The 27,602-nt window shown below is 39.6% G+C and overlaps 1 protein-coding gene across 3 annotated transcripts in view; it reads left to right on the top strand.

Annotated features, from left to right (window-relative positions):
* The first annotated feature begins 232 nt into the window (after nt 1-232).
* The window catches only part of LOC110546312 (cytochrome P450 2C70-like), a 49,510-nt gene continuing 22,140 nt past the window's right edge, over nt 233-27,602 (top strand). For all 3 annotated transcript variants that reach the window (XR_009593647.1, XM_060389034.1, XM_021633066.2), the window contains exons 1-7: nt 233-403; nt 3,039-3,201; nt 5,376-5,525; nt 9,249-9,406; nt 11,835-12,008; nt 20,257-20,398; nt 23,632-23,819. Coding sequence is in view for 2 of the 3 variants with exons in the window: in XM_060389034.1 (XP_060245017.1) it covers nt 236-403; nt 3,039-3,201; nt 5,376-5,525; nt 9,249-9,406; nt 11,835-12,008; nt 20,257-20,398; nt 23,632-23,819 (1,143 nt within the window). In the remaining variant the exon portion in view is untranslated. The remainder of the gene's footprint in view (nt 404-3,038; nt 3,202-5,375; nt 5,526-9,248; nt 9,407-11,834; nt 12,009-20,256; nt 20,399-23,631; nt 23,820-27,602) is intronic.

Here is a 27,602-nt window from a genome sequence, read left to right as displayed (position 1 = left end):
GTATTACATGAAAGATGACTGAATAAAAAGACACTCTAAAAAAAAGGGAATGTCGTGTCGAAATGTCAAACACATAAAAAAGGAATGTTAGGAAACTGGCAGTTTAGTTTAAACAGATCAAAGTGTACTAAAGATAAAGAGGTCACACTCAAAGTCCAAATACTGTGTACTTTTTGGAGCTATATTTATAGACCCTTAGAGTTTAAGCTCTTTAATGCACTTGTTCAGTGGGCAAATGGCTCTCTTCATCTTCCTTGGCATTTGCCTTTCTTGTTTGATTTTTCTTTTCCTATGGAATCAACACCATGGTAAAGGGAAGCTCCCACCTGGACCCATTCCCCTACCAATTGTTGGAAATATTTTGCAAGTGGATTTAAAAAATATCAGTAAATCTCTTAGCTTGGTAAGTGTGCTTAGATTCTTTTCAGTGGTTTTTAATGAGTAAAGTATGCAGCCTCAGTATAAATAAAATGCAGTTCTAGACTGCTTGCAGCTGTTACCAGGGCCAAGAAGACAATCCTGGTACTTGGGATCCTAACGAACTAATATAGCCACTTGTAGGTATGCACATTAATAGTACAGCAAGGAAAGGTATTTTAATATCATGGTGGTCAATTTAATATATAGAGAGATTCACAGGTTTACTTTGGTTTGACACTGTTGAGTTTTTTTTAATAATTTATTTAATTTTATTTTTTATGCACATTGGTGAGAGGGTATCAGATCTCCTGGAACTGGAGTTACAGACAGGTGTGAGCTGCCATGTGGGTGTTGGGAATTGAATCTTGGTCCTCTGGAAGAGCAGCCAGTGCTCTTAACGACTAAACCATCTCTCCAGACCCAATGTTCAGGTTTTTTACAGGTGAAAAAAGAAAGCCAAGGTTTGAGGTATTTGCACAGCACAGTCTTATCAACGTTGAGAAAGTTCTGAAGGATAGAGGACAATGCTCATTTGGTGCCAAGGAAACTGATTTTATTTTGTGCCCTGAAAGTTGTTCAACTGCTCAGGGTCAATCTCCTGGGATTCTCCATGTATGTGTTTCTGATGACCTCCTGGGTTAGGGGGAACTTTTTCATAGAATGAGTTTCCTGCAGAGCTCTGCTGTTCTTGGTGGTTTAGGATAATTATTGAAGGCTTTGAGGTGCCACTGTGGAGGCTCTAAAACAGAACCTTTAAGCTTTAAAGGACCTCAGTTAAGCTGATGGCTTCAGCCTTTAAACAGGAGGGTTAGCATCTTAGGACAAACACTTGAATGTTTACCTAGCCTACACTCAGAGTCCAACAGGAATTGAACCACACTTTAAGGTCAAGGAGAGAGGCATGAACTGAAGGAAGAGATGTTAAGATTTATCCTGTTTTTAATTACTCGGGTATCTGCAGGCCCAAGTCAAGAGTGACTATATGTGTGTGTCTGATGTGTATATGTGTGCATAAGTCTTTTTGAATGTTGGCCCACATGTACTCCAGTAAGCATGTGGCAGCCAGAGCTCAACTTTGGGTATCTGTCTTGCTTGCCACCTTATTTGAGACAGTGTCATTTGCCAGGCACTGCTGTGCATCTCGGGCTTGCTGGCTATGAGCTACTGCTTGTCTTTATTCTTACTGTGGGACCCCTAAGATTGCAATCATGCATGACTGTGCCTGATTTTATGTGAGCAGAGCAGGTGATTTACATATAGAACCATCTCCCCAGCCCAAGAATTAAAACAATTTTTGTACTGAAACCCAAGCCAGCCCCTAAATCTGTGCTAAACATAGAGATAGAAGGGGTACAGGAGGTGGTTTGCAACACTGTCAGGAGCAGAACAGTTGGTGTTTACATCCTGTCCCAGGGCCCTTTTCAGTACAGCAATTATTTCCTTATGAACCATAGTTCAGATGTGTAATTGTGTTCAGTTACCAAAAATTCATGTTTCTCAAATCTATTTTCTCGAGAATACAATGATTTAAAGACAAAGACATAGCCAAGGATTCAGTAATTCTGAGCGTATTGTCAGATCTTTTGGAAAATGAGTCAATGACTTCTCTACCATTGATTTACATGGATGTCATTCTGTGAAACCTGAAGGAATGTCCAGAAATCCATCTTTTTCTTTCTTTCTTTCTTTCTTTCTTTCTTTCTTTCTTTCTTTCTTTCTTTCTTTCTTTCTTCTTCTTCTTCTTCTTCTTTTTTTTTTTTTTCTTTGAGAGAGCCAGTCACCAGAGCACTCACTGCCCCAACAGTTCCTTCTTCCTGGGCTGGGAATTTGGAATTAACTCAAAGAAAGTTTTATAATCTTTTTGAGCTTTACTACCCATTTCTTTAACTTGCAGTGGTTCCTCACAGGTTAGTTGGCTGTGTTTGCATTGAACAGCAATGAATGGTTCTTTGGCATCAGGCACCATGCTCTGTGAATGCAGCTGGTTTTAATGGGGATTGGAACACATAAAATCTTATAGAAGGGCTGGAGAGATGGCTCAGAGGTTAAGAACAATGGCTGTTCTTCCAAAGATCCTGAGTTCAATTCCCAGCAACCACATGGTGGCTGATAGCCACCTAAAGTGAGATCTGGTGCCCTCTTCTGGTACACAAGCACACATGCAGGTAGAATGCTGCACAAATAATAAACCTAAAAAACATATAGAAGGTACAGTATGGAGAGTAGGCATAATATTCATCCTGTGTGTTCTCAGTACTGTTAAAACTCAGAGACCTTAGCATATGGAGAATGAAGGGCAGGAGATGATTATTGGTGTACAGTGGGGTGACTGGGAGAAATGCAGTGTCCTCAAGAAGAGAAACAGACTGTTTACTGTAAGAACAGGCTGGAAGAGAAATGTGATGGAAATGCAGGTTGACAGGAAAAAGATAAAAGTAAAATTTGAGCAAGGAAGAATATTAATAGCAATGTTGGTAAGAGCATAAAGATAATGGCTGTTTACATGTCCTTTCTTATTGAACTACAGGGTTTAAAGTCAATGAGTGGGTGAATATTAAAACGTTTCATTGGTACAAATAAAAATATTCCCACCCCTGTTCACCCTGCTCCTTTTTCAGCTAGCGAAAGAGTATGGCCCTGTGTTCACCGTGTACCTGGGCATGAAGCCCACTGTGGTGCTGTATGGATACGAAGCACTGAAGGAAGCTCTGCTTGACCGTGGAGATGAGTTTTCTGGCAAAATGCAATCAGCTATCCTCAGTAAAGTCAGCCAAGGGTTAGGTATGGCTCTTTGTTGAGGCACATCCAGGACTGTACAAATGGCAACAAAGCTATTACCAGCAATAAATTTGAGAAACTGCAAGTACTTATGAGTCCATGAATTATTTTGTAAAAATTCAAAACAATTTATAGATAGCATTGGCAAAGTGTTTCCCTATGTCATTTTTTTTTTGCCATCTTTGCTGTTGTCATATTTCTACCATCTTCTCCTGTTCCTGTCCCTCTTACTGATTCCCTTCTCCTCCCTAGTGGCCCCATCTCTGCTTTCACATATTATCCTCTCTTTTTAATCCCTCCTCTTAGATCTCTTCTTCCTCTCTCCTGGGCTTTACTTTTTAATTGTACACATACACACACACACACACACACACAGAGAGAGAGAGAGAGAGAGCGAGAGAGAGAGAGAGCAAGGGAAGCAGATGCACACACACATGCTCACATACATATCACACCTAAACACATGCTGTGCACATGCACACACACATACACACACATACAACCAAACACACGCACACATACACACTTCTAGGTTCTCTATAACAGAGAACAGTGTGGCATTTGCTTTTCTTTTACTGGAAATAATAATTTACACTTTCATTCATTTTCCTGTAAATGTGACTTCATTCTCTTTGTGTTTGTGTAAATTTTTATTAATGTGAATCAGTAGATTTCAGTGGCAACTGCTGTGCTAATCGTGATGTGATGTAGACATCTACAAAGTATTCCAGCATCTAAGGCTGAGGGATCATTGTGTAGCGTGGGTGGAAACATTGTAGAACCACAGGATCAGGGAGCTTGCTGTAAGAATGTGTTTCCTAAACGCATTAGAAGCTATATCTCTAATCCCCACCAACCCAGCTTCCACCACATGAGGGGGAAAAGGTTGGCACCAATAGACATGCCGAAGTAGATGAGGAAAAGCCCATTAAGCCAACACTACACAAAGAACTGCAGGCAAGTGAGAAACGTTGAGAATGGAAGAAATAGTTTTCCCTAGGAAACCAATTAGAAATGCTTTTAAAATTTAAGTGCAGGCGTTTTTCTAGTCACAATGAGATGACATCCCAGCAAACCCAGGTAAGGTAAAACTAGTCTGAGTTGAAAATGTAGTTGATAGTCAACCTACAAAACAACATGACCGTACATTTCGGAGTATGGGTGATTTTCTGCCGTGGTTGCATGGCTAATTAGGAGATCTGTGCTGCCCAAGATTAGGTGGGCATATTATAGCACATGTCAATAACCTAAGAGAAGAAGGCCATTTAATATTCATGTTATGGTTCATACTATATTGTAGCTATTTTCCACCTGTTCATAGCACAAAAAAGTTGAAACAGTGATAGCTGGAAACCAAATGTATATCAGTTAATTGGGAGCATCTATGTAGAAGATGTCCAATCTTCTGATGGAGAACTAAATGCTGGCATAAGTGACAAGGGATCTTCTGCTCCACTGTATTGTTCTCTAAGACTTCCTTGAAAAGTTTATTTTTTTTGGGGGGGGTTATCTTTGACCTTGACCATATTTAGAATTTAGAGAACTTACGTTGAACTTTCTAAATGCAAAGATCACAGAGTACATGTAAGAGTTTAAGCAAGCAGAGAGTGATTTGTAATCCACAGGGAGCTAAGTGTCATTAATATACATATCCCTTACCTGAGGAACATAATTTGTGAGATCCTTTCCAAAGCTGAAGTTTCTGCACCTACCCCCAGTCTCCACTCAATACCTTGAAGATAGTAAGCAACCATTTAACCACTCATTCGTGTTCCAGTATTCATTTTTCTCTGGAATTACCACTTGACAATATTTCTAAAATTCATAAGTAGAAAAGCTAGCACTGACCTTGCCTCGCACAGTTTATTATCTTTGTGATCATAAAGGAAACATTTTGCTGACAACCTCCTTGTCTAAAAAACTGGAGGAGACCAAAGATTTACAGAGTTACTCTGAGGTTTTGAGAAGTTAATGGAAGACATAAGCTCTTTAGTGTGTGAAATCTAGAGTCTTGGTGGTGAAATACTAGGTGGCATTAAGAGAGGTGTCAGGCAGGGTGTGGCTGACACAGCTGTGTTGTGTGTACCACAGTAGGAGTCAGAATTATTTCCTGAGATGAACAGTCTCAGCTAGAGACCATTGTAATGGAATTTTTTTTTTTTTTTTGGTCTGAACAGGCATTGCCTTTAGCAATGGGGAAACCTGGAAGCAAACACGGCGTTTCTCCTTCATGGTCTTAAGGTCTATGAGAATGGGAAAGAAAACTATTGAAGACCGAATTCAGGAAGAAGTTCTTTGTCTGGTAGAAGCATTGAGAAAAACCAATGGTGTGTATCTCTTTCTATAATTAACAGAAAGGGAAAATAAATTTTTATTACAAATATTTTTTTATAAACAGTCATGGAGTCAGAGTCTAACTGAAAGTAGACTTATGCAGTAGCTATAATGACAGCCTTTCCAAGACCCAAGCTGACTAGTTTTTGCCCAAGTACCTTTCAGTATTATTTATGGTTCTTGTTTCCTTGTGATTGTGAAAAGAGAAAAAGGTACGGAAAAAGAGAATGCTCTTTAACTTAGGTATAGAAGTACAGAAAAACCAGCCTTACATTGGTAGGCTCTGTTTAGCAACAGTACCACATCTAACTGCAGGAGGAGTGTGCAAAGGGACTAAGTATGTTTACTGGAAGGAAAATATACTTCTTGGTTGTATTAACTCTGAAAAGTAAGAAAGTTTTTTCAGGTAGCTTTTTAAGAAATGTTACAGGGTGACCAAATTATCTAATGTGTCAGGTACAATTTTTCACATGGCAAAATATGAAATGATGGAGCTGCCTCAGTACAAAGCCCAGTGCATGAATGCATGTGCACATGCATGTGTGGGGCATGGAGGAGGAGAAAGAGTGGGCAGGAGAGCAGATGGGGGGGACAAGGTCAAGGTCACAAAATATGTGGGGCTCTAGAACTTCAGTATCTAAATGTTTTTAAAGAACATCATTAGCACAATATTATCTCATTTTCTGTCATGTATTACTGTGTTTTTAAACAAAATATTCTAGATTTTTTAAAAATGAATATTTACCAATTTTCTGAGATTACATAAAATGCAATTATTTCACATGGCATTTGTATAAACAGGTTAACCTGAAGATAATTTATGAAAATGAAGTGAGTGTGTCAATGAAGTTTATCTGGTCAATTCATTACCAACTTATGCACCAGACATGTGCAGAAATGGAAAAGAACATATTGCATGCATTGTGTATGTTTTTTAGTTCATTTTCAACGTACTGTGTTGATTATCCTGATGTGTTTAATATTTGATGCCTTCCAGAATATCAGTAGCTTAGTAATACAGTATTCTGTTGACTTAGATGCAGTGTAGTTTATTCAATCACTGTACTTCTAGCTGATTAATTTATTGCAGTCTTTGACGTTAGTACATACAAGAGCAGTGTCTGAAAGTCATTGCAGATCTTTGAGATCTCTCTAAACTTATTAGAATAGTATTTTGTGGCTGACTGAGGTTCCTACTTAATATAGCACAGTAGATCTGGCTGCTAGATTCTCCTAGCATCCTTCAATACCTACCTGTTACTGGGTATAGTTAACATATCCTGTCCCCTTCCCCAAATTTTTCCAGCACAGGGGATGGAATGCCCTTCTCCTAGCTGCCCTTCTCTAAATAATCCAGCCGTTTTTTGCTTTCCTGTCCTTTGTTTGTCTGCCCTTTACTTTCCTATCTTTTCCCTCATGTACTCGTTTGGGCCAGCTGAAGGTCACGTCCATTCCTGAGTCTCCCAGATACCTCTTCTTCTGTCTATGGTATCCATTTTATCTACAATAAACCATCTTCTCCACCACACCTAGGAAGAGTCATGACTTCCCTTTTTATTTCTTTGTTTCATCCACCTGGTGCTAAAACCTGGGGTTGGCATATGTGAGTTCCCTTTCGAGGAATGAGCCTCTCTGGCCCAAGCTGTTGGTCTGATTATCCTAAATAAACTCCAAATTCTAGAGTCTACCTTCTCAGGTACTTTTCCTGTCCACGTTCTCTACCCATTCCTTGTCTATGCCATAAGTGTTTCCCCAGCTGCTAGAGCCACCATCTGGGCACACTTTTCTCATCTCTCATTTCTGGCCTGCCACACTTTTCTGGGTATCTCTACTAAAGATGTTATCTTTTTTCCCCCTGCTCTCATCTATCTCTTCTGGATAAATGTCACCCCAAGTTGCTTGCTTTCTCTACTCTTACTACAAAAGCCACCCTGTTGTCTCAGGAAGTTCCTCTTGCCCTACTTGTCTCTGACAAGTTTCCCATTCTGCTTGGGGTGCCATGGATAGAAATTCTCATCACAAGGACACTTCATCCACCTCAGCTATTTTCTCTTGCCTCTGCCAGGACTCTGCGGTTCTAGTATGCTCTCTCAGCTTCCACTTGCCGTCCTGAAGATTCTGCTCTCAGGTCCTTCAAAAGTTTCCTCTCCCCCTTGGAGCTGCCTGCTCTGTCTCTTCCTAGAGGCCTCCTAGGTCTCTCCTCCCTGGGACTGGAGGGACTTTTCCTGCAGCTTCTCTAAGCCCAAGCCTGTCTATTTACCACCCCCCACCTCAATTACTGATGTTTCTGTTTCATGCTGGATTATGTAGAAAATAGCACTTGAGAATTTGTGCCTTCGAAGTTATAAGTATGTAGGACTTAAAATATATTGTTTGAGAACTAATTGCATGAGTCCTAGTCTATATCAGTTCAAATCCCAACCATAATTCAGGATCCTTTCTTTCTTATTGTTGTTGTTACATGTATACACACATACATGCATTGCTTGTGTGTCCATGTGTCCAGAGCTCACTACCTGGGATTGGGCAGCCTCTGTGGGAGGTGATCCTTAGAGGAATGAATCTCCCTTTCTCAAAAGCCATTGAATACTTGTAGACTGAGTCAACCGAGGGACTTCTCTCCCTAGACCCACCTCTAAATCAATACGGAAATTCAAGTTCATCCAGAGATCAGAATATATGCAATTTCTTTTGTCCTGGTTGCCATGTCAACCGGTGTCATCAAACTGTTCTCATTCAGGCAACCACATTGTTGAGAGTTCATGGGTGCATTTTCCCTGTCATGTCTAGAAGATGTTTTCTAGCAGCAGGTGTACTTGTTCTCGGGCTCTTATACTCTCTCCTCTTCCTTTTTCTGTGATCTCCCTGAGCCTTAGATACACAAGGTACATTGCAGGTGTACCGGTTAGGGTCTGTCACCCTGTAGTCACCTATTGTTTGCATTTTGATCAGCTGCTGAAAAAAGAAGCTTCCTCTGTGACATGTAAGGATACACATTCGTGATACAGTTAGAGGTCAATGTTAAAGAACTGAGATTTGTATTTAGAGGACAATTAGAAATTTGTTTTTTCCATTTCTCTAATACCAGAAGGCTCTGACTTGCTATCACAGAATTCCCACAAAAAGAAGAGGTTTTATTTCCTTTCTCTTAGCAGATCTCAGCCTCTGTGCTGTGCATTCTGCTTTGTGGCAAATCCCACTTTTTGCACTCCAATGATTCCCTGGGAAACTGAGGAGCCCTCATTCTCATGGAATGGCCCAGGGCACTATAAAAGTAGATAAGCTGTGAATGTAACATGTACCATGGGATTGCTAGAATGGGAAAATCTCATTCAAAAGTTTAAACTACTTAACACACATTGGCTGTTTGGGATTTAATAAAACACATTATTAAGATTTGTATAGACAGTGAGGAACTGTCCAATACTTAGATTAAAATTGTACACATTTTAAAATATTCTTAAATGATCTATCTTCATGCTTTTTCTTCTTTATAATGAGGACTTTAGGAGCCTGGTGAAAAATAAGAGAACATTTGTAGACTACAAATGAGATGAATCACAGTACATAATTTATTTGGGGGACACCAAATAAGGTGTCTCTCAGGCCTGTGGAGGTTACAGTGATGATTCTTCCTTAGGTAGCTCACACTCTTGTTTTAATTTGAAAATGTAAGGTGAGGATTGTATATTAACTTCAAAATTCCTTTGTTCTAGGGTGTCCTTGTGACCCTAGCTTTCTTCTCTCCTGTGTTCCCTGCAATGTGATCTCTGCTGTCATTTTCCAGCATTGTTTTGACTACAATGATGTGCTATTCAAAGACTTCATGGAACGTTTTGGGAGTACTAAACTTTTAGCATCTCCTTGGACCCAGGTGAGGTCCAGTTCTATTTATATGTGAAAACACTCTTTGACCCTAGTCTATACTCCCACTGTTCAAAAGTAATTACTCAGTTATGAGCTCTGTGGGTCAGATAGCAGGTTTATTGAAGAGCTGCCATTCTGAGAAGATGTGGGTAGTTTTCAACTTCAATGATGGGCCCTCATTTGGGTGAATTTGGGAATATAAAAGGATGGTTATAGGGTGGCAAGTGCAATGAGAAGGCCATCTGCTGACTTGTGCATTCTGTTCTCTAACTGTCCCCATTTCTGGAAGAATCCTTTCTTTTTCTCTTTGATTCCCCTCCCCCACCTTGTCCCTTCTTCCTTCTCTCCATTCTTCCTAGCTTTTTTTTCTTTCTGTTAGAATATACTTGGATGAAACTTATTTCCATCTTCTTGGTGATTTTTGTATGTAGTTAACCTAACATATTTGCACCTGTTAGTTCTACATTTAAAGACCAGTATTAGTAAATATTTGGTTTTCTGACCAAAGAATTTTATAACAAAGCCAGTGGGAGATTAATATTTTAGTATGCTTTGTAACCTGCAACATTTCTTTGTATTGTTATTTTTACTATATAGCCCAGGCTAGCCTTGAACCTGTGGTCTTTCTTGTCTAGCTCCTTGAGCTGCTGACATTACAGATGTGTCTGTTTACTATTAGTACCTTATAAAAAGATTTTATTATATTTCAAATTATGTGCACCCATGTGTCTGTCTGTGAGTATTCGGACATGTGAGCGCATGTGCCCTTCAAGACCAGAAAAATGTGCTGGGTTTCCTGGAACTGGATTTACAGATCCTTGTGGGCTGCATGACATGAGTCCTGTGAATTGAGTTTGGGGTGTCTGTATCAGCAGCACATGTTCTAAACTTCTGAACCACCTCTCCAGGTTGAACATTAGTTTAGTGTTTTTTAGAGAGCAGTAAATTTCTGCGGAAAGTGATGTAGTCTGGGTTACACAGTAAGCTTGGGGCTAACCTGGGCTGCTTATCGATACCCTGTCACAAACAACATTTACAAACAAACAAGAAGAAAGCTGCAAAGAAAAAGCCCACCAAAAGTATGTGAAGACGGCTTAAATGATTTTAAGTTTCCTGTTTACAAAATTTCTAGTTTAATTGCTTATTCTTATTATTCCTAACCAACTTGTGAACTTTCAGATCCATTTAAAACTTATGAGAAAAGGATGATATGAAGTAGAATAGGAAGCAATATATAGTATCAGAGCGCTTCAAATTTATCAAAGCATTTCTTTTGGAAAGCAACAAATCCCCTTTTCTGACTTTGCCCAATATTTGGGCACAGAACTTCAGGTTACAGAATGCATGTCTTACTATGGTACAAGGGCAGAAAATGTTTCTAAGCCATGCTGTACCACCATGAACAAGACATGTTTCTATACATTCTAAGGGCAATATGTGTTCCACAAAACAAGGGCAGTGGAGAGCGAATAGTTTATCCCATTCAGTATTGGAGCAATAAATTGGATCTTAGCCATATGAGCACCTTCTCCAAAGCAGTCCTTCCTTGCTTTATGTCATCAGAAGAGTTTCATTAATATTTTACTCTCATTTATACTAAGATAGAAGTTGAATATATAATATCTTTAGTTCATAACTTTTTTCCAAATTAAAGGAAAACTACAGATTTTAAATGGCTGGCCACTGGGTATACTTTAAAAATTATGTGTACACACACACACAAACACACACTAACACGAGATTATAATCACATCCTTTTCTTTTTCCGGTTTCCATCCAGTTCCTCTCACAAAATTCAAATTCAAGGTGTCTTTTTCTTTACATGTTGTTACATATGAATGAACACTTCAGTGTATTAATAAAGCCTGTTTAGTCTGTTTAGTGTTGGTTTTATGTACATGATTTCAGGGCTAATCACTTGGTACTAGGAAACCAATCAGAGAATCTCCAGAGAAAACTTATTCTCCCTCTCTGTGTAGTCCTTACTTACCCAGGAGTGGGATCTCATGAGATTTCCCTCTTCCACTTTAGCATGTCTATTAGTGTTACCATTTTTTTTAATCTGCTGAATTATGTGCAGGGTCAACTGGGATAAAGACTGCTTCTACCCCTGTTATCACTAGTGTGTTGTCTCAGAATTTTTGAGTAGTCTTCTGCATCTCAGTGTTCTCAATAGGACAGAGGGAATGGTGGGATTAGCCCACACATTGCTTTAAAGATCTGTTGTCAGGAACTGAACATGATCTGGGGTTGCTGCACGAGCTTTGAAGGTGGCAGTTCTGATCAGTTGATCCATGCTGTGCCTGCTTCTCTGAATGCCAGGCATGCAGGAGTACAGGAAGCACATGAAGCTCACCTTCATGAAGTGCTGTACGGTCAAGTATGGCCTGGAAGGTTTGCTGACTGCACTAATGCAAGTTTGTTTTTTCCTCTAGCTGTGCAGTGCCTACCCTGTTTTATATTATCTCCCAGGAAGCCATAATGAATACTTTAAGATTTACTCTGAACAGAAAAATTTCTTTTTGATGGAAATAAAAAGGCATCAAGAATCTCTGAACCTCAGTAGCCCTCAGGACTTTATTGACCATTTCCTGATTAAAATGGAAAAGGTACAGGTAACCCTGACTTACTACTTCATGTGGGTGCTTTGACTCAGCTTTCTTTTTTGGTTTGGTGAAAGTGGGATTTTCAAACTAGTGTTCCTTCTATACATATTCATTGGTGTGGAACCAATTTCTTAGGCAAATCATACATAGAATATCTTGGGATTGTTAGACTTAGAAAATTTATGTTTACCATGTTCTAGTACTTTGAGGCAAATAAAAACACATAGCCACTTAAGATTGATGTAACATGTCATTACATGTAAATGAACCTTCAGGAATACAGGTGTGACAACTTAGGGAACACAGGCTTTTCTTTAAAAAGACTCTACAAATTCTTTGCAGTTGAGCTAGGCATTGAGGAAACACCAGTTTAGAATAACAAGAGGATACGTTAGAGGATGGTAGTCATAGTAGTCATCAAATGAGATAACGTTGAGACAGTGACATGGAATTGAATTCTGATGGTGGAAGTGAGGACTGGAGGGTTAAAAAAAAGCAGTGGGGTTTGTATGTGTGTAGTCCCCGAAACTTTAAATATTGTAAAGATTCAATGGGTGCTTGTTACAGTTATTATTACATGTGTTTCCTTCTTAATCTGGCTATCGGATAAATAATTGGGACTCTTATATTTATTTACTAATAAGCTTCATAACACAATAACTGAGTAGATATTACTCTATTCTTAACCCTCTAAGCTAATTTGGCTTCCACAGGGGAATGGTGCCTAGTGACAGAGGACTTATGGACATCCCAGATTTGGTGTTCCACTTGAAAGTCTTGTAATGGAAGGGACATGTTACAACTAGTAGGTAGGGTAGCCAGGAGAAGGAGGAGAGAGAACGCTGGTGAGCTTGAGGTCAGGTGAATGGGTGGAGTAAAGAGATAGAGGCTTCCACTTTGGCTAAAAATCCTTTCCCAGTAAGGGAAACTGGATAGGTTGGCATTACTGAAAGAATGAGTCAAGGGAACACCCCTGAAAATACAATTAAGTGGTGGAGTCGGACAAGGCTGTCCCCTACCCTGACAATAAGGGAACTACAAGGAGAGGTTGGTCCCCTATACTCCATCAGGACTGAGTAAGTGGCTCCGGTGTCCACAAGGAAGGAGATAGTCTACCCCGATACCATAATAATTACCCATGGCTCCCTGCTAGTGATGGCAGTGGTTGGGTCAAGGGAACCCGGGCACCTTCAGCTATCTGTAGCCAGGCCTAGGATATTGGCTGGAGGGTGATCTGGAAGTAATGCCCCATATAATGGGAGAAACGGTTACAGTTAACACCCCAATGTCCTTCTTGGTGGCATTTTGGACATGGCCCCAGTGCCTTACGGGGGTTAGTACAAAACCGGCCCCAGTGGCCTTCTTCACCACATTTGAAACAGGGATCCCATGGTCCTTGTGCCTTAGAAGGCAAGGGAGCCTGGGTAGTTGTGCCTTAGAAGGCAAGGGAGCCTAGGTAGTGGCTGAGGCCGGTTGGATGGCCTTGGCCAGCATTTGGTAGTTTTGCTTGCGGGCTTTCTCATCTCTCCCATGGTACACCTTAAAGGCCAGAGTTAAGACTTCTGCCTGTGGAGTCAGAGGCCCTTTCTCTAAGCATTTAGGCTTAGCCCTGATGTCGGGGTAACTCTGGGAGAAAAAATAGGTCATCAGAAGTTACCTATCCCTCTGTACTTTCAGGGTCTAGATTAGTTTGTTGTATAATGCTCTAGGAATTGAAATGGGCTTTCATTCTTGTGCTGAATGACCTCCTGGAGCTTTTCATAATTAACTGGCTTAAGGGCAGTCTTGCAGAGACCAGCCAGGAGGCAAGTCATGAACTGATCTGTGGCTAAAATGCCTTCCCAGGTATTATAATCCCAATGTGGATCCTGGTTGGGCACCAGTATCAGCCCCAACCAGGTGTGCTGCGTTTGTTTGGTGAATCTCATCTGCATGCATTCTAGCCTGTTCCCAAACTTGCCTGTATTTCTCAGGAAATTGGTTATTGGTAAGAATCATGTGTGTGTGTGTGTGTGTGTGTTTGTGTGTATCTGTGTGTGTATCATGGAAGGTAAGTCTGTAAGACTGAGTGAGATATTGAAATTATCTGATGAAAGTAGAAGTATTAGAGGTGTAAGATCCTAGTCTCTTTTCTACTTTAGAAAGTCCAGTTAATGAGAAGGGAACATGCACCCTAACTAAGCCATCCATACTGGCCACCTCCCACAAGGGAAAATTTGAGGATGGTTTATGCTGAGTAGAAGAAGAAGGGGTCTTTGCTATACAGTGAGAATGGGTTGCAGGAGGGCTAATAGCTGTTCGTGGGGTGAAAGTGGGTGCCAAAGTAGGACAACTAGAACAATTTGTTACTGAGGAAGGGGGTGAGGGTTCTGGAGAAGCCAAAAAGGAAGAGGAGGAAGCAGAGGAGGCTGAGAATGGCATGGTGGAGGTTCATCCGTGGGGCCCAAGGTAGAGAACTTTTGAGGTTGAGACTTTATATCTAGAAGAAGTTTGTGGCTGCCCCCACGGACACTTAGATACCACCTGAGAGAGTGTTGGGAGAGAGAGAGAGAGAGAGAGAGAGAGAGAGAGAGAGAGAGAGAAAGAGAGAGAACAAGGAGACATGAAGGACACCAAACCTTTGATCAAGGTGCCAATTTATTGAAGGGAGAGCCAGCTATATAAAAGCAGGAGAGAACAAGGAGCTTTCTCACTGTAACATCCATCTGTGTCAGCTGGCAGCTCTCCTGAGGATTTACTCAAGGTTGCACGGAACCTGCTATCTGGCTCCCAGGGTTGTACTGAGCTTGCTTATCTTGTTCCTAGGAATTGCACAGAGCTTGTCTATCTTGTTGCTCCCTAATGCAAAGGACAGAGTTCCCTAATGCAAAGCTTGCCAAGGTCAGTCTTTCAGAAGCTGACTGACTGCCAAAGTCAGAAGGCCAAAATTTATTTACCAGATACCACTACTCAAACTCAGCACCAAACAGCAAATACACACTCCATTTTGGCTAATCAAATCCACTCTGGCTGCCACAATTCTTCCCTTTCAAATTAAAACAAAAGGACCATGCCTGTCTTAGGTGGGGAGATTCCAAATAAACACCGAGCCAGTCAGGGGAGAATCCTGCTTATAGGGGGACTTCCTGTCTTAGGTGAGTACTTATTGATCACCTATTACCGTCATTGACTAACTGGCCCATGCACAGGAAAGGAGAGGTTAAAGCTGATGTTTGAGCTGGGCAAGCCAAACCCCTGCCTGGGACGAGGGAGTTACAGTATGCCACTGTTCAATGGCCAAAAGGACTTTGTGTGTGGTATCATTAAATCTAACCTGGTGCTGTCAAGCTAAGTAGACACATATGGCAGTTATAAAGATGAATAGTACCAAAGCAGCCAAACATACATAAATGAAAATCCAGGATGGATCAAGAAGCTTCTTTAAATGTTTCCAGACGCATGTCAGAAAGGGTCTATATCCAGTGGCTCCTCAACAATTTCCTGTAACTTAGTAAAATCATTAGCAAGTTAAGCAGATAACTGTACATACTTTGAATCCCATTGGCCCTTAATAAGAATAGAAAGCTGTTGTCTAGCTAAAGACATGTTAGTAACAGGGAAAGGGGTAAGACAGGATTTACCATAATTAGGATCACAGGAATATTTAGACATACTTTTTACTACTTTAATTTTTTTAGACAACAAATCTATTTGTTGTTGCAAAACCAAAGTGGCCTGATAAAAATGATTATCAAGAAGCAATTGAGTTTGATAAGCATTAGCTGTGGTATTAACTAATTATTTACTGCTGCTCTTTCTGAGAAAGATCAATTGCAGCCGTAACTCCTCCTGCGAGGGCTGCTAGAATAGCTGCTGTAACAGCCATAGTAATGCCAAAATCTCTTTTAAATCTAGTAACAGTCATAAGTCCAACTTTATGATAATGATCTGGGGAAACATCTGTTACCCACAAGCTAGCAGGTGTTCTAACAACTCCTGCAAAAGGGAAAGTAATATTCCAACAGGAGGAAATTTTGCAAGAGGCTATAGAACAATTAATTTTTGCAAATACCAATGGACTATTAACTAGTAAAAAGAAAAAGGTGGTTTTAAACAAACCTTAGCAGGAGAAAGAGTAAGACTGACTTTTAGAGTTGCTAATAAATGTTTGCCTGTAATAGCACTAAAACACATAGTACCATTTTCTACAATGGTTGTATTAAAAAAGTAGAGAGATCTAATATCCATGCAACTCAACTTTCCACATAAGTAATATGGTACTTCATATGTATGCCGTTAGCATCAGCCGCAGTGTGCCATCTGACTCATTATATTGGGGTTTATTCAATGCCTGCAAGGGATGATGAGGAGATAAACAATAAACCCAGGGTAAAGAAAGACCTACAGAGGTAGAATAAATACTTTCTTCAGGGCAACTAGATAACTCTACCAAAGCACGCTGATCAGTTAAATTAGAATAGCCAATGGCAACTCGAAGGTCAGTCAATATTAATTCATTTCCTAAATCTGGCTTTAGCCAATAAGTATTGGCATGTATTCTATAGTAATGTTGAATACAAGGGAGATAAAGCTTAACATAAGAACTTCCAATAAATGAACCAGCAAGTTTAAAACAAACTGAATCAGTAAAATTGTAAAACCCAGAAATATCTGTAGAAGTAGCTACAGAAGAAAAAAGCAAACCTGAGCTATCATTACTAGAATATAAGGCAGGAAACAAAGGTCCACTAACATGCACAGGGAGAACAAGAGGAGGGTTGGGCACTAAAGCCCAAAGGTTTAACTCAGTCTTCATTGGATGAACCAGTTGCAATAGGATCAGCAATATCGTCACTCAGGATTTGGTCTTGTTCTTTGATGTAATGCAGTTGTCGCACCAGTCTCTATGGCAGCCATTGAGAAGCATGCTCATCCTGTGGAAAAACACAAACATATCCTCGTTCCCAAGTCAAAACCGGGTTGGGTCCATGCCATGAATTATTTAAAGGATCCTTCCATTTAACCATGGCATAATGGCATGTCATTTCAGAGTGCCAAAAATGTTCAGCCAAAGATTTGCCATGTTTGTCCAAGGTTAAAAAATTCAATATAAAAAGTACATGGTTTAATTGAGCTCTGGATGAACGAAGAGGCCAGAAATTTGATAGGAGAATAGGAAGAACAGAGATAAGATTTAGAGCAGAGAAGAGAGAAAACTTGAACATAAGATACCACCTTTCATTTACCAGATCGCTGCTAGTAATTAAAAAGATCCTGTAAAATATTGGATCTAATGTGCCAATTTGAGCCATTATCTAAAGACTATGTAGGCCAAGTTTTATTACAGAGGCGTACAAGGTTAGAGGCCTGTAAGTCAGGCTGCATGCATAGGCTTTTAAAATTCTCCAGAAGATATCCCAGTGGGGATGCTAGAGGAACTGACAAATGGGCAGTTCCCATTGGGAGGGTAGGAGTCAGTGACCTGCTGGAGGCATCCCAAAGGAAAGGCTTAACTCAGTAGAGTATGGCCCTACCTCATCCAACAACTCATCAGCATTGGCCAGAGACCAAGGGCGCAGCTGCCTGTAGGAGACACAGTTTACCTAGTGCTAGGGTTTTCATAGGTGAGCATGAGAGGGAGAAACTGTGCACATAGAAGGGAAAAAAAATCTCACCCAAGGAAAAGAGGAAGCCCTAAAAGGAGGTCAGCAAAAAGGGTCAACCGTAGCCAGTGAAGACCGTGGTTGGGGATTCTTCTGTTTCAAAGGTTAGTAGGAAGTTGCCGAATACTCAATGGTCAATTTTCCCATACTAAGAGAGGCATTTATACTGACCAATGAGGGGAACTCACCAACCCAGCTGGTGTTGCATGCAGCAGATAGCAATCTGGTTGCTGGAAAGTGGATTGTGGGCAGATTTGGAATGAAATAGGTTCCCAGCAGCTCCAGTGGTGTGCTGGCGCCAAAAAGCAACCACCATGTGGCATGGCCACTGGAGCCACCTATGCCCAGCCAATGCACCAATGTTAGGATTGTGCAGCAAAGTTACAAGGTGGGTTCGCAAATCACGCCATGAAACTGGTTCCACATGGGAGATTTAATAAGGGAAAGGGTCACAGAGACTGTCTCTCAGCAGGGTGAGAGAGAGAGAGAGAGAGAGAGAGAGAGAGAGAGAGAGAGAGTGGAGGTGGTGCAAGTTCTCTTACGAGGAGACCCAGAGCATGCATAGATGGTTTCAGGTGGTCCATAGGTGGCTTTACAGATGCCTGATATCTGGTTTGTCAGGTCCCTTGGGACTGGCCATAGAGATGCCTTCTTATAGATCTCAACACTCATCCCCTCCCAACACACCCTACTTCCCTCTTTTCTTCTCATGCCAGGTCCCCTAAGGGGCATGGGAGAAGAGGGAGGGAGGGTGTGATCTCTCTGGGTTTTTAATCAGTGTTTTGTTCGTTTCTCTGCAGCTAAGGCCTTGCTGCTCTGCAGGGGGTCTGTCTAATAAGGAAGTTGTGGGTTCCTGGTTTAGAAACTGAAGTTTCCCTCTTTTTAAACAGAACTAAGAAACTTCTCTGTAGTTTTATTTTCTTGCAAGATTACTGTAAAGTCTGACCAATGTTGGCCAGTTGTTACAGTTATTTTTACATGTATTTGTTCTCTTCTTTTTCTTTATTATTATTAATTATTAAAATTTATTCACTTTGTATCCTGGCTGTAGTCTCCTCCTTCATCTTCCTCTAGTCCCACCCTTGTTACTGATTCCACCCCCTCCCCCCCATGTCCTTCCCCTAGTTTCCTGATTGGGAGGGTCCTCCTTCCCAACAGTGTGACCCTTGCCTATCAGGTCTCATTAGGCATATTTGGATCCTCTTTTTTTTGTTTCTTAGTAAGGCATTCTCACCAGGGGGTGGTGATCAAAGAGCAGGCAACCAAGTTCATGCCAATGACTGCCCCTGCTCTCCTTACTAGGGAACACACATGGAGACTGAGCTGCCCATTGGCTTCATTTGAGCAGGTGGTCTAGGTCCTCTCCATGTATGGTCCATGGTTGATTCATTAGTCTCTGCAGGACACCCTCGGGTAGATTTTTTGGCTCTGTTGGTCTTATTTTGGAGCTCCCTTCCCCTTCAGGTCTTCCTAACTTCTCCTTCTTCCATAAGATTCCCTGTACTCTGCCCAAAATTTGACTATGAGTCTCGGCATTGCTTTGAAACCCTCTGGGGTAGAGCCTTTCAAAAGTCCCCTGTTAAATGTTCCTGTCCTGTTCCCTGTCTTCTCCTACTTCTAGTGTCCATCCTGTTTGCCCTTCTGAATGAGGTTTCAGACTCTTCCCTAGCTTCTTTAGGACTATAGATTTTAGTATGTTTATCCTATATTATATGGCTAATATGAGTGCTTCTGGGTTACCTCACTCAGGATGATCTTTTCTAGTTCCATCCATTTACCTGTAAATTTCATGATTTCCTTGCTTTTATTGCTGAGTAGTATTCCATTGTGTAAATGTACCACAATTTCTTTATCCATTCCACGGTTGAGGAATTCAGCTATCATATAAATAATTGAGACTTTTATATTTGTTTAACAACAAGCTTCACAACACAATAACTGCGTAGATATTACTCTATTCTTAACCCTCTAAGCTAATTTGGCTTCCTTCCAGGATGCATCCCAGTGATACCTGCACTTTGTAGGTTTCCTTGGCTCCAGCACTTTCCTCCTGATGTTTTTTTTGGACCTCTGCCATTGGCTCAATTCTTTGGCTGAATCCTTCCTGGCCAGCAGGAAGTCCAGCCCTATTATCTGCCCCTCTCAGTGATTGGCTGTAAGCTGTTTTATTGACATATGAGGGAATCATTGGGGAGCCGAGTTTACATTAAGACAGGAGGTTCTCAGAACAAGGCTTGTAATCAGATATGGGGATACAGAAATCAGCATTTGAATTACATAATAACCTTATGGCTACAGTGCTAGAACCGATAGTATTTCTAAGTGCTTTGATATACATTACATTTGAAAGGGATCACAGGAGAAATGATTTCCTCAGTGGGTGAGAAGTGAAAAAAAATCGAAAATTTTACCTTCGAGTCAGTTTTAACCCTGTGAAGGAATATTGAAGGTCTCTGAACACATGCCCTCATCTTCAGCTAGAACCTTCTACTGTCTAGCTTATCTATAAAACGATTGTGTCATATTGAATTACTTTATTACCTGTAAGCAAGCCTTTAAATCAAACAAACATAGAAACAAAACTAATTCCTCTCACCTATAATTGTTAGGAAAAACACAATAAAAAGTCTGAATTTACTGTGGACAACCTGATCATCACCATAGCTGATCTTTTTGGTGCGGGAACAGAGACCACGAGTTCCACAATGAAATACGGACTTTTGCTCCTACTGAAGCACCCAGAGGTCACAGGTATGTTTTAGACAGGCAGATGAATGTCCAGGCACAAATGGGTAGATAACACTAGAACCTGCCCCATTCTTCCTTGAATAAACACTGCACTAGAAACATATGCATGATTAACACACTTACCCCCAATGGGTGAATTCAACTGAAAGTAGATCACAGTAAAGAAAAATACTGACATAGTTAAGATAGAGCAGGAAATGGAAGGGCAGTGGAAATTACTCTCCTTTCTATGATTTGGAATCCTAGATTTGGGTTAGGACAAACACATAACAGTTTTCTTAGGGTCCAAACAGAAGTAGACTCCCTCCCACATTTTTTTTTAATCTACATCTTCACAAATACTTGTTTGCTTTCCAGAAAGTATTTATTATTTATACTTTGGTTAGCATCTATTATTTATAGATAATGATGTGTTTCAGCCCAATATTTCCTTACATGCATAGTAATAATATTTTGATTATACCCCACTGCTCTCTGCCCCTCGGTCCCAGCAACCCTTTCCTTTTCCCAATTGCTCCCCTTTTTACTTTCATCTCATTTTTTTTTTCAGTAACCCAATAGCTTTAGAGAGCCTGATGTAGATGTCCCATTTTATGGCTGAGCATTCGAAAGAGTTAAAGTCACTTATTTTATCCTGTTTAGTCTCTGCAAGAGCTGCTACTACCCACCCCCTACAACAAGAATCTTCTCTGACCAAAATTTGGAGTAGATATAACCTAGGGATATAACCATAAATCTGTAGAAGGTGATTGTATGGGCATGCCATATTTATTTTGCAAATTAACAGCAATACTTCCTCTAGAGGGCCTGTACCATTCTCAACGAGTTTACAGTACCAGACTTGAATGCTCTCCTTCCAAAGGTGATTGAAATGTAATGAGATTTACTTTATGACAGAATATATGGCATGTGTCTTTTCTGGGACTGAATTTTCTCATTCAATATCATATACTGTAGTTCTATCTACTTACCTGCAATTTTATAATTTTTTTTGTCCACAGCTGAATAAAATACCACTGTGTATGTATCTGCCCATCATCTTATCCATTTATCAATTAATGGGCATCTCAGTTCCATGTTCTAGCTATTTTAATAGAGCATCCATGAACATGTATGAGCAAGTATATGTGTAGTAAGCTACAGAGGCTTTTGGAAAAGCACCCAGTAGTAGTATATTGAGTCATTAGTAATTCTATTCCTAGATTTTTGAGAAAATTTTACACTTACTTCCACAATGGCTGTATTAGTTTGCACTACCACCAACAGCAAATAATTTTTATTTCTGACCATTCCCACAGTGGCATTTGATGTTAGATTTCTTCATGATAGCCATTCTCACTGAAATGAGATGTATTCTCAAAGTAGTTTTAATTTGTATTTTCCTGATGGCTAATGATAATGAATATTTAAAAAAATGTTTACAGGTCACATATGCTTGATTTTTAAGAACTCTGTTGAGAATTATAGTCCATGTTTGATTGGATTGTTTGTTTTGTATTTAGAGTTTTGTTTTCATTGTAAATTCTAGATATCAATCTTGCATCAGGTGTGTAGTTGAAAATGATTTTCTTCTGTCTTGTTGGAGTAGGGTCAGTTGTCTCTTCACTTCACTTACCACTTCCTTTGCTCTAAAAGGCTTTTTTAATTTTATGATGATTTCATCCATTATTGACTTTATTTCATGAGTGACCCAAGTTCTATTTATTATTTGTTCCCCTTTTTTGGCCTTACACAAGCCTCTTTTCCTCCTTTATACCACGTGTTGTTTATACGTATATCTCATCTATTCCTATCACCTAAAGCTACTTTCCCTTGGTCTCCACTCTTATAGCTGTTTACATAAATATACATAATAAGTTAGGATCCACATAACCTAGCATGAGGGAGAACATGAAATTTTTACCTTCCTGAGTTTGGTTCACCTCGATCTTATATTTTTCTTATCCAATCCTTTTATGGAACAATTTTCTGTTGTAATTTCCTTCATACCTTAAAACTCTTTGATTCTATATATGTACTACAATTTTTATCATCTATTCATTTGTTGATTGACATCTCAGCTGGTTCCATTTTTTTTTTTTTTGCTGTCAATAAACAAGGGTGTATAAATGTGTCTACTATAGACTATCTGATTCTTGGTTGTATGTCCAGGAGTAATATGGTAGGGTTATGTGATAGATCACTCTTGAACTTATTGAGGAACCTCCAAACCAATTTCTATAATGGCTGTACTAATTTATACTCCCATCAACAGTGATTAAAGCTTCCCTCCCCACATCCACAGCAGCATCTGTTGTCAGGATTCTTAACAATAGCCATTTCTGTGAGATGGTATCTCAAAGTAGTGCTAATTTGCATTTTCCTGAAGACTAAGGTTGTTGAACATCTCAACAAATATTATTTAGCCAGTTTCTTCTGAAGAGAACTTTTATGTTTCATCTGTCCTCTTGCATAATGACAACATTTTTTTGTGTGTTTAATTGTTACAGCTGTTTGTAATTTCTGAATATTAGTCCTTTCTCTGAAATATAGCTGGCAAACATTATCCCATTATGGGGCTTTCCTGTTAATGCTGCTCTTGTGGTATATATAATTTTGCTATGCAGAAACTTTTAATTTGTTCCCATCTGTGGTTTCTTGGGCCAGTGCCCTACTATAAAACTCTGCTCAGAAAGTTCCTGCCTAGAGCTGCTTTCAGACATATATTTTTTGATGTTTTCTCTAGAAGCATCAGCATTTCAGGCTTTATCAATAGTATTTGATGTACTTTGAATTGACTTTTGCATAGAGTGAAAGACGTGAATATAATTTTGTTCTTCTGCAATCAGATATACAGTTTTGCCAATAGCATTTACTGAATGGGCTGTCCTTTTCCCTCTGCATGCATGTGTGTGTGTGTGTGTGTGTGTGTGTGTGTGTGTGTGGCACTACTGTCAATGTATTTGTTTTGCTACTTTTCTCACTGATTGTTATTGTATATGGGAAAGGTATTGACTGGGCATGTTAACATTCTATCCTGCCACTTTGCTGAAAGTGTTTATATCATCTAGGAGTTTTATGGGAGATCCACCATATAGAATCTTGACGTTCATGTATTAGGTTTTCTCCCCTTGTGGAAATGAAGGGATTTAGTCTTCCCAACTTTCTACTTCCTACTACAGCATGAAAATGATAAAGAATTATATAAAAGATAATTCTTTCTTTATTTATAAAAATCTTTCTTTCTTCCCTGGAAGCTAAAATTCAGGAAGAAATTGCACGTGTGATTGGCAGCCATCGGAGGCCCTGCATGCAGGACAGGAATCACATGCCCTACACAGATGCTGTGCTGCATGAGATCCAGAGATACATTGATTTTGTTCCCATTCCCGCTCCACGTACAACAACACAGGATGTACAGTTCAGAGGATACCACATTCCCAAGGTGAGATTGTGCTCCTTACCAAGGATCTTTTTGTGTCAATAATTAAGTAATGTGATCACAGATGTCTGTACCTTCTGCAAGGGTTCCAGAATCCTACCTCAGGCATCTCAGCCCCTTCACCCTGTGCTTCCTTTGCCTGTCATTTGTTGTTATAATTTCGTAATACGATTTGGTTCTCACAAACTTTTCAGTACATTGACATATCCATACCTTACCCATTAATGCAACCTGCAGTCCATGGCCTTGCTTTCCAGTGGGTTTTACGACTGTTGTCAATTAAGCACACTTCTCTATTTTCCCCTGTCTTCCTATTTTCTGTTTGACTTACTTAGGAGAAATACAATCTATTAATACCTTTCTTCCTTCTTGCTTTGGGGAAACTCATCTATGCAGCTCAGTAATTTGGGATTATACCAAACACATTGATATTGTATTCATATACATAGCAGTATATATTTGGAGACTTGGTCTTATTTTGGAATTAAAAATAACATCTTAGCCTCACTCTTCTGAGCGCTGGAGTTTATAGGCTTGTGTCACCATTTTCTACTTAGTTTTAACTAATATTTAGTATTTTGTTTATCAATAAATAAAATCAATTTATTTCAGTTAACTCACAAAGTAAAAACATTATTATAGTGGTCCTATTGGACCCATCAGTGATATAAATAATGACAGTGAGGCTTATCAATATTTTTAAAGCTTAGATCTTTTGCTGACCAGTCTCTAGCTTACTCTAACCTGCCTAATCCTGGCACTAGGTCCCTCAGTCCAGGTTTACCTCTCTGTTCTGCTCTGGTCCATCTGTTTATCCCCCGAGTCTGCTAGTGAATCTCTCATCTCTGATTACTTCTCCAGGGGTCCCACTCTCTGCCCATAAGATCCACCTTCCACTTCCTGCCCAGATGTTAGCCATCAGATATTTATTAAAACCAATCAGATACAATTTTGGTTTGCCTTATGCAGGTGAGAAGGGAACAAATATTTATAAAATATGAGACCAGTGATGGGCTGTAGAAGTACCAATACCAAGATCTGGCTAGTAATTAGCTCTTTGTGCCAGCACAGAATTAACATGAATACACGGAGACATTCCTTCACACCGTGCACCTCAATATCTCCCCCTTTTAAGTCCAATAAATGGCTTTTTCTCTAACATCAATAAAATATCTACAATGAGACAATTACTGGAACTCTCAGGAAAGAATTATATTTACAGTGTCCAGTCCATTTGTATCAGGCAAACTTGGAGAAAGTACTGTACAATCTATCCTATCTTGCTGAATTCAAAGTTCTGTGCCTAAATCACTTTCTTACCTAAAAACATTTTCAACCTAAAAACATCATTTTGAACCTTAAAACATTTTCTTTGATCCTATACAATGTAAGCCTTTATGTCTTTTAAACTTTAATATAGAAAACTGTAAGACTATAACTCTCTAGTCTTCAACTCCATCAGTGACCTGAGAAGGAGAAATATTCTCTGAGTAATCTGAAAGTGCAGAGCAAGCAGCTCTTAGAGCTACCAAAATGACAGAGATTGCTGGCTTCCTGGATAGTTACCCAAGGTTCACTTGTGGGGCTTTTATCTTCAGCTGTCAGGCACAGAAGTTCTGACAGACTAATCGGTGAAGCTGGAATTTTGAAGGACTGTCCCACCTTGTTTCTGCAAAGTGGGTCAGTTGACCTCTCAGAATCCTGCTTGTGCATGGTTTGGACAGCGTGCTCTTAGTAGCCAAGGTAAGGGATTGTTGTTTGCCCAGTGTCTAGCTTCAGCACAATTGAAGCAAACTCCTAGTGGAGTTTCTTCTAGGAGTTTCCACTAGGAGTTGAAGAACTCGGTCATCTTTGGAGGAGGAGAATGAGGGTGCTGCCCAGAGCTGATGTGTCTCTCTACCATAAAAGCCTTTTATTATCAAAACATCTTAAATGCCATATTATGAAGTTTTCTGAAGTGTTTGAGGACCATATATCTATTTAAATATATCTAAATAGACAAACATTACTTGTTTCTAGCTATTTACTTTCTTCTTAACTTTGCAGACATATAGAGGAGGCTGAATAAATCTTATTCAGTAATTAACTAAACTAGTAGCTAACAAGAATACAAGTTTGACTTTTTATAGGTGACCAATTGCTAATTTGTATTTCTAAATTATCCTAAACAGTTTGCAATAGTAGCTTTCAAGGACTACAATTTTGTATTACATTTTAAATGAGTTACATATGCACAATACCTTACAGAAGAGGTGAAATGTATATACAGTATGTTGTAGCAAATATAACCTTAAATTTCCATCAATATACAATAATCCACACCAATGTAAAAAGTTTGAGACTTCTTGTTGCCTTCTTAGTTTAATTGAAGATGTAATGAGCCACTTTTTTTTCTTTTTCAAGGAGATACAATAATCTATCCTTCTTGTCCTTATATCCCTATATCCTGCCCGTTTCTTTCATCCTTTCTTGCCACCTTCCATCAATATACAATAATCCACACCAATGTAAAAAGTTTGAGACTTCTTGTTGCCTTCTTAGTTTAATTGAAGATGTAATGAGCCACTTTTTTTTCTTTTTCAAGGAGATACAATAATCTATCCTTCTTGTCCTTATATCCCTATATCCTGCCCGTTTCTTTCATCCTTTCTTGCCACCTTCCATCAATATACAATAATCCACACCAGGTTGGAGAGAAAGAAGGGTAAAGAGGAGAAAGAGATCCCTGCATATAACTGCCTTTACATTTTTCCTCCCTGACCGTGGCCACTAACAACTTGTAACCAACCCCTTTAAACGAGGACATATATACATTGTTCCCTGCTGTCTGGGGTCATAGACATCTTTGGGGACACCAAGAAGATTGGGATATTGTCCAAGAGCTAGCTGTTTCACTTACTGTCCTATCTCTGTGTATTAGGAAAGTGTAGGGCTCAATTGAAGTCCTTCCTGAAGCAGTCTTCGAGGCTGATTTGAGGTAGCCTCTTTGAAGTTGTCCTGGATGCAATTTTTTGAGGAAGCATCAGCTGAAGCATATTGTGAGGCTGTGTCACCTGGGCTACTTGCTTTGTCTTCTTTGGTATCTTGTCCTTTTGTGCTGAACACACACAAACATTTAAAGATAACATACAATTCTGCATTAACAAATATAGAATTGTGGAGTCCACAAATCAGCTAATGATGTCTCTCTGCTTTATGCTTGAGCAGGTGAAAGGCATCTGCTAACTTTATAAGTCCATTCACAGTGCATAAATAACCTGTAATAGAGTGTTACAAACCTCCATTTATTCCATATGTAATATGGCATGAATAATAAAAATCGTAATGACTAGGTAGCCAACAAGATTTATTGGCTTCTGCAGAGATATTCATGTCTCAGCTAGTCTCCTGAGCATTTGTGTTTCTTGTTTTGTTGTTCCTCTGGGTCTCTTCTTCATGTCTGGAGCCAAGATTTTCAGGAAGTCTACCCTGGTCAAATCTGATCTTAATTAAATTTGAAGGAACCCACAGCTTTTTGGTTTCCTGTTTCTAAAAAGGCATATCCTCTTCCCCAGTGCAGTGTATTCCCCGACTTCCATGCTGATGTTATCACATCCTTATAGTATATAGGTTTATTTAATTCACCATCATCAAAACAAAACGACTGCCTACATATTGGGAAAGAATCTTCACTAACCCTTTATCTGACAAAGAACTAATATCCAGTATATACAAAGAACTAAAGAAGCTGAAAAACAGCAAACCAAGTAATCCAATTAAAAAATGGGGAACAGAGCTAAACAGAGA

The sequence above is a fragment of the Meriones unguiculatus genome, chromosome 1, assembly GCF_030254825.1.
Source record: "Meriones unguiculatus strain TT.TT164.6M chromosome 1, Bangor_MerUng_6.1, whole genome shotgun sequence".
Classification (NCBI taxonomy): domain Eukaryota; kingdom Metazoa; phylum Chordata; class Mammalia; order Rodentia; family Muridae; genus Meriones; species Meriones unguiculatus.
This window is presented reverse-complemented; position numbering and strand designations above follow the sequence as displayed.